Source organism: Carassius auratus, chromosome 25, assembly GCF_003368295.1.
Source record: "Carassius auratus strain Wakin chromosome 25, ASM336829v1, whole genome shotgun sequence".
NCBI classification, from domain to species: domain Eukaryota; kingdom Metazoa; phylum Chordata; class Actinopteri; order Cypriniformes; family Cyprinidae; genus Carassius; species Carassius auratus.
In genome coordinates this window covers 8,104,447-8,112,563 of record NC_039267.1, presented here as the reverse complement: position 1 = coordinate 8,112,563, position 8,117 = coordinate 8,104,447, and the positions used below count along the sequence as shown (strand labels likewise).

At 37.6% G+C, this 8,117-nt stretch overlaps 1 protein-coding gene across 1 annotated transcript in view; it reads right to left on the bottom strand.

Moving 5' to 3' along the window:
• Window positions 1-1,437: 1,437 nt before the first annotated feature.
• Window positions 1,438-8,117, bottom strand: part of LOC113043193 (cellular retinoic acid-binding protein 1-like) — a 9,032-nt gene continuing 2,352 nt past the window's right edge. Inside the window, exons 3-4 of the mRNA XM_026202418.1 lie at window positions 2,446-2,559; window positions 1,438-1,723 (exon numbers count right to left, since the gene is read on the bottom strand). Coding sequence (XP_026058203.1) covers window positions 1,673-1,723; window positions 2,446-2,559 — 165 coding nt within the window. The 3' untranslated portion in view covers window positions 1,438-1,672. The remainder of the gene's footprint in view (window positions 1,724-2,445; window positions 2,560-8,117) is intronic.

Below are 8,117 nucleotides of genomic sequence, written 5' to 3'. Positions count from 1 at the left end.
GCTGAACGTTCACGGTTTTTTATTGGCGGAGCAGGTGTGTTGCCAGAACAAAAGTCTCAGGAAAGGCATTTCGCAGCGGTTAACGTTTCGACAGCTAAATACAATAAATGTAAATGAAATGCGTTTGGGATCGTTTAGGCAAAAATTAAAATTGTTATATACTCAACCTTATGTTGGTCCAAACCTGTATGAATTTATTTGTTCTGAAAACAACCTTTATTATTTATTATATTTTTATTACTATTTTAATTATTTATTTATTTAACATTTTGATTATTGTTGCACAAAGCATTGAAGATAACTCCACCCCTAAACAACATGTAAAAAAGAAAGTTCAAATGCGGTTCGTTGTCAGGTGAAAGCTTTAATAATTGGACCGTTCTTAGCCAGAATAAGCAGCAGTGAAGGCCAGGCTTTTTGTCCAAACCTGACCACACAAAATTACACACTACATAAACTGTCTGTGGTAGTTTAGTCTGTGGGTTTCTCTTCATGTGAGGGCCACACAAACACACACACACACACATAACCTCTCTCTCTGTCTGAAACTCTGGTGTGTGTTGTCGTCCCAGTTTGTGAAGAGCGAGACGAGAGAGGAAGACGCGGAGAGTCCTATCCTGTGTTTCTCAGCGCAGTGATGTATTGCCTCATCCATCAGCTTTGATCTCACTGCAGCCACAGGCCAAAACAGCTCCATCTCTCCCTCACACACAAACAAACCCAGCTGAACCGGTGTGCTGTCAGAAGTTTTGCCTTAACTTTTGACATGTCTCTGTCTGTATTGTCTATTGTACATTTACATTTACTCTTTTAGCAGACGCTTTTATCCAAAGCAACTTACAAATGAGGACAATGGAAGCAATCAGAATGTATCTAACTATCTATAGGGTGAAATGATGATAAGGTGTAGTGTTGTAGTATTGCTGTGCTGCATCAGTGTAGACGGGTTTGGCATCCCTTTGTCTGGATTTAAGGTTTAAAAGCGCCTCTTTGTCTGTGCATTTGGTTTCCCGGTCTGTTTAGGGAAATAAACATAATAGCTCCCCCTGAGCATGACACCTGCTAAATCTGATCGCTCATTTGAGCTTCACGTCCCTTAAAGTGTGGAAGCGTCTGCTGCTTATCTGCGTCTGCCACCCGGCCGAGTCTGACTGCGGGCCAGAGTCTGTGTCTAATGACAGAACAACTGTCTCTCTGCAGAAGACTCATTAGTTCAGCAATGACCCATCTTCTGTTTTTTTGCCACATTAGATTCTTGAGTAGATCTTAACATTCTTTGGAGGTCCTTGATAGACTCAGTTTCTAGCTTCAGTATGATGGTCTTCTAAAGAGTCAAAGGTTCTCAGTCAAACTTAAGATTCTACTATGACATCAGATCTTTTTTAATTCCGAATCCTTTACATAGCAATCAGAAAATATGAGAGAGAGAAGCACTAATGTTCGTTTCCATTTTTATTACTGTTTTTTTTTGTTTGTTTTGTTTGCAATACACATATCCGTGTCAGAAACGGACAAAGCGAGAGAAACAGACAGAATGACAAGAAATGAAATCCCACAATGCACTGCACGGATGTATGTTCACTGCCTGGACATGCGATGAAGGGTTCTGGTTTTTCTAGACGGAAGGTTTCTCGGGATGCATGGGCTGTTCGGTCGCTGTCTCCACTTCACCTCACTCTCGCATGTAAATCCTCGTGCAAACCACATCGTCGGCCCCGAAGATCTGAGAACGAGAACAAAGACATTTTCTTAAAGCTTTTGCGGAGATGATCAGCCCAGCATCCTACAGTTAACCCCCTATTATGAAATAAAGACAATCAGAGCTGTCCGTAATCCCTTTTGTGCTTTATTTTTGGCTTAAACGAAACAAAGCACATTTATCTTATGGAAATGTGTCCTAGATTTGCAGGGAAACGCCAAAGTCGATCAGTACGGCATCCTGGGATTGCTGAGCTCTGAATTCACTCAGCAAACCGTGAGAAATGTCAAGCGGCCCGACCGTCAGATTTAAAGTGAGCGGTTCTGATTTGGGTCAGACCTGCATTTGCTTTGGACAGTCCTTCACATTCCTGTGTTCAGCCTGAATGAGCGGCTGACATTGGCTCTCAGGGGTCGGCTGTCAGGAGCCGATTCATGACGCTCTTATTTTATTGTCGAGTTTGGATCAAGGCCCACATATGGGGGTTTCTTCAACTATATTAGCACTTTCAGCCCTGTGGACCTTTAGATAATAAACCCTTCTCACACTCTCACAAATGTATTGAAAATATGCTCACAGAGGCTCTCAATTCATCCAGTGAACACCTTTACAATCTCCAAACAGCAGACAAAGCTGTGTGTGTTAACAAAGTGGTTCAGTAAAGATTTAATTGGTTTCCTTTACAACTAAGTTGGTATTTAAATGAAGAAGTCTGATGACATGGTGTGTGTGTGTGTGTGTCTCACCAGGATCAGTTCGTCTCCACGCAGCTCTCTACTCCAGTATGTAACTGGTCCTTCTTTATCCACCAGCGTCTGTTTGCAGTAGATTTTATTCTCCGTCTCCCACGTGGCCAGACTCTGCAGACCCAAATGTATTTGTTAGTACATGTAAATATTATAGTTAACTTATAATATATGCAAAAAACAAATGATTTGTTCGGAAATCAATTAGTGATTGGTCGGTTCATGAATGATTTACTATTGCTCCTGGGTCGTGCCAAATGTACAGAAGACTCGGTAGGAGAGCTAATCGTTTGTGTTTCTCATCATTTATATTTTGCTGCATTAAAATGATTGTCTACTTTGGAATATGATTGTATGTGAATGTGAATGGGAAATTTGGGTGTTGAAAATATAACATTTTAATTCTGTGAAGTCCGTAAAATGATCTGATCTTCTCATCATTAGAATCTGATTCGGTTCATAAATTCAACTCATCGACTTTGTGAATCAGATTTGTTCGTTCGTTCAAAAGAACGATTCATTCATGAATTGGGGACACTTTTGGTCACTTTGGAGCTTGACAGTTCCAGTCCCTATTTACTTTCACTATATATTACATATGCCCAGGACTTTATTAAGAAATTCACTTACAATTTGTTTTATTTTATTTTATTTATTTTTTTAGAGAGAGAGAGAAAAATTATTATTTACAGCTTTTAAATATAAATATAATTATGTGGTTTGGGGACACCAGGGGATATCCTCAATTACACAAATCAATGTTAAATTAACTGAATTCTTTATAGAATTAAAAAAATAATAATTTATAATATAAATATACCCTGTAAAAAAAATCAAGGGGAACATTTTACAAGGAAATACAATTTTAGTATTTTTGCTTTACTAACAATCTCCAAATAAAAACAAATTCAAAGTAAATCAAACCATTTTTTGTTATGTAGTATATTGTATAATTATTTTATAAACAACAGTGTATGCTATATGAGTAATTTCTCTTTTTATTGATATATATATATATATATATTACATTTTTTTATATAAAATCTGAAACCGCAGAAGTATGTCCTCATTGTGATAGCTCTGTAAAATTGCTCATCTGGATGTGTGTGTGTGTGTGTGTGTGTGTGTGTGTGTGTGTGTGTGGAGGGCCCAGATAAATGAACAGCGTCAGAGAACTGCAGCATAACAGCACCAGCAATCAGACTCTGTTCATATCCCTCTCTGTGTCTGTCTCTATCTCTCTCGCTCTCTCTGGCCTCAGGCACTGTCTTTAAACTAATTTATGCGGCTCGATCTAAAATCCGTTTAAAATGAGACAGTGTAGAGCGTCTTGACACGCTCATTCGTCTCGCTCAGACTAACAAAAACTCTGACACACACACACACATCTTAGTTTACAATCTAAGCTCTGTGCATTAACACAGTAAAACACAATGAAAAAATCCACTGCTGATTACCCAAAGTAAAACTAGTAATCTATTACCGAAAAAAACCTACTGATGGAGCGTTATTCTGAATAGCATTGTTTATTGTGGTTTGACATAACTTTGGGATGCAGTGAGGATAATATTAAAGTATCTGAAACTGGAAAAGGGACATTTTTCACCCTGTTGCAAATTTAATGTGTATTTAGCTGAACTGGAACAGCATGACGCTTGCAACACCATGGGTTTGATTGAAATACACATGATGATCAAATGTATTTTGAATGCACTGTGGGTGGCTTTGGATACAAGCATCTGCCAAATGCATAATGTGAGTGCAGGCAACTAAATCATAAAACCCTTCTAATAAAGAGTTCAAATCAAAGCAAATATCCCATCATCCCTCTCTCTGTCTCAGTTTAATGTGTTTTATTGGCATGAGAAATACCAAGACTGTACATTTGCATTGTTAAAGCATCTGCAGCATAGACAATGAGAGTTTGAACAATAAAGTATAGAAGTTGAAATGAAAGAAAACAACAATGGTAAAGTCTCTATTCTCCCAAAAACCATAGCCACTCATCATTTTCCCTCCGTCTCTTTCACTGCTGGTCGTTTAGTCTCAGCCTTCTGCCCTGTGGCAGGTGAGCGGTCTGTCTCTATAGCAACCGGCCCTAAGAACGGTTCCCTGTTTGCTATCATCTCTGCCCCCCAACGACAGCAGGGCAACTGAGGTACATAAAGGGCTTAAATGTCTTATTATATACAATAATTCCAAAAGCACAAAAAAAATTGTGGAATATTACTTATTCATTATTTCGTTTAGTGTGCGTATTTATGTGCGCAGGAAAAGTTCGCCCGCAAACTCACAGGTGTGTTTTACAACAGGTGTGTTACGCACATAAATTTATTCTTGCCTTTGTTTGGTATAGCTGTTTGTGTTCTTTCTTTCAGACGCGTAAACTCTCAGAGTAAGTGCAGTGAGATTTTCTAAAAGCTAAGTGCGCGAGCAAAAAGAATCGGCAACTAAAACACTCTTCCCTATTTTTTTTATTGTGAGTGAGTAATGTCTTCACAATGACAATTCCAAGAAGATATTGAGCTGTGTCAGAAATTTAATGTCTGATGGTATTCTTTTGAATAAGAAATTACTTTGCAACCATTAAAAAGTAGCTATGTTCTGTCCACCTTATTTTTCTTTGTAAGAGCGGGCGCGGCCAGATTTTACTGACAATTCCATTCTGATTTACTGACAAGATGCACATTATTGAACACACACAACATCTCATTTCTATAATGACCAACGGAATCTACCAAGAACAGCGCAAATGACCACCTCCATGCTTTTTTTTGTGCGTTAAATAATGGCGCAAAAACCAGTCAATTGACAAGTGCGAATCTTAGTAAATCACATCACGTGATTCATTCAAATACTCTCCTCCAATTCATTTACAGACCGAAAGGGAAGCTCCTACAAAAAAATATTCAATAAGGTGCGCTCATTTCCCACGGTGTCTTAAGTAAATTCTGATTTAGTAATTTTTAACGCCAAATGAGGGTTCGCATTGGCGCAAGCTGATAGTAAATCTGGCCCTTGAGGTTTCATTTAGTTTTTAATTTTATTAATTTGGTTCTTAATACATTTTGAATACATTTTAAAGTGACCTTATCGATGCTATTTGCTAAAAAAAAAAACTTGCGAACATTTTAAAGAAAAATATGTGCATGTGAACGGCTATAGGATATGAGTCCCATGGCCAACTCTTGTAACTGGGGCCATTAATATAGAATTCAATCAAAAAGTTTGTTGCTTCACACTTGAATGACTTCTGGTGATGAATGACTTCTGGTCACTTTATAGCTCAAAATGTCAGCATGAACATTATTATTAGTAAAGCTGTACACTGCAGGTGCTCGACACACAGCTTTGTTGGATGCAATGGGAGCATGTAGATTTGGCATGTTACTTCAAGCGTCTGCAGTACAGATGGGGTGTGAGTCGAACCTGCGGGGATCTGATCTACCGCTCTCTGTAATAATGTGCCCAGCATGAGACGCCACTACCATTTGTTTTTATGTCATGATGGAGACATTACATTGACTTCTATTGGTTGACATTTTACTAATTATGTTTTCTATATCCTGACTTATTTTGTCACATGTTCCAAAAAGAGGATTCTGAATGTGATGCAATAAAATAACCATTTGGTTCCCCAAAGATCCTTTCAGAAAATAGCCCTTAAAATAAAAAAAAATTCTTAATCTGAAGAACGTTTTATTAATATAAGAGTCTTTTTTCACTATAAATATATTTTGTGCAAAGGAAAGTTTCCATGGATTTTAAAGGTCCTTCATGGAACCATCAACGTAAACAAGAACATTTATTTTGTAGTTTTCATGGTGGGATTTATCCACAATGCTCCATCTCTTCCTAATTGGCTAGCTTTTTGGGACATTTGCAGATATTTTGTTCCCAAAAGTGTAGGTAGGTCAGAAAGACACACGTGTATAAATAAATAAATACAGAACGCACCCTTAATGATATCTCTGCTCACAAAATGCTTGAGACAGACAGCTACGTGACTCTCAGACGCTGCTAGACTCCCAAATAATCCCCCTCCCATCGCTGTCTGTTCCAGAACAAAATGAGGTCAAATCTCTGCCTATACACCCGTCTTTTAACACTGTCTCTCAACAAAGCCAGTTCCAGAAAAAAGGATTCTCGAAGTTAAAGAATGCATTTGTTGGGAATCAATCATTTTGATTATTCCACATTGTTTGATTCACTAAGATGTCCTTAATAAGTCCAAGCTAATTAAAAGCTTGTAGCTGTTTCCCAAACCTAGTGAGTTGCCTTTAAAGACAGCTTTCCCTGATGATCTCCTTAATGATTGAGAGATGCTCTTAAAAGTATAGTTCACCAAAAATGAAAAATCTGTTATTAATTACTCACCTTCATGTCGTTCCAAACCCATTAAGGAACACAAATTAAGATAATTTTTATGAAATCCAAGAGCTTTCTAGTGAAAAACCTTTAGCATCCATGGAAGGTTTTCACAATGAAGGAGAACCACTTTAAGCTCCCAAAAGAACCTTCAGTGAACAGTTCTAAAAAGAACCATTTTTCCAGTTTAAATACCTTTTGTGGAATGGAAAGGTTCCATGGATCTTAAAAGTTCCTCTTGGAACTATCAATGCCAGTAAAGACCTTTTATTTTTAAGAGTACAGACTGTCTTCCCACTAAGAAATAAATGGATATTTTAAGAACAGTTCACTAGAAGTTCTTTAGAAAACCAAAAATGGTTCTTCTATGGCGTCACTCCAAAAACCCCTTCTGAAAGCTTTATTTTTAAGAGTGTATTTGCAACTAGTGACCCTCCTGTCCTTGTCTCATTTTGGGGTTTTCAAGTTCAAAAGCACCCCAAATTGTTTAAAGCTCGCTCTCTGCTGGGCTTTGTAGTCTGTAACCTGGTTTAGGTTTCTCACAGATTGATGACGCCATCATTTTGCTTGGTGAGATGACTCTGTTTCACTTCTCTGGTTTTATAGACGAGGTTCTAGATCGTATATTGCTGAACGTGAATGAGAGGATCACTAGATCTGCTCGGGTTACAGGGTGGTATTATACAACAAAAAACTGCCCGTCTGCAAAACATGTGAAGACCTGATTATAGGACGATATCGAGAGATTAAGATTCATCTGAAGGGACATTAGAGTAGATGGACAAACTCGTGCTGAGGAAATTGATGCTCACATTAGTGGCTAATTTGTCCTGATGGATGCGAGGTGAACTAATGTAAATCTACATAAACGTGTTTGTGCGAGTGAAATCAGAGTCTGTGCCTGGGGAAATTAGTAGAAAAACAGCGGTTTTCATTAACAGTTTTGTTACGGGTACCCGCTAAGCTCTGTTTTTTTCTCGGAAGTGTGTTTTACTCAATAAATGTTCTCCAGGTGTCATTTAATTAAATAAACACTTTAAAGCTATGAACCAACAAACCTAGCAACTCTGAGATAAATCACAATGTTCCAACATTTAATTTTCAGCCAAAACAAAGAGTTAAAAAAAGCAAGAAGGTCAAGTTTACTCATAAGGAAACAAATGAACCATATTTCAACATGCATTCTAATCAGAGCTTTCAAAAATGTCAGTAAATATATGGAAAAAAAATGGCTAGTATAAATAATTTTCAAATATTTCTCATAGTGCATGTATATTATATATTATATTATTCAACCATATTAC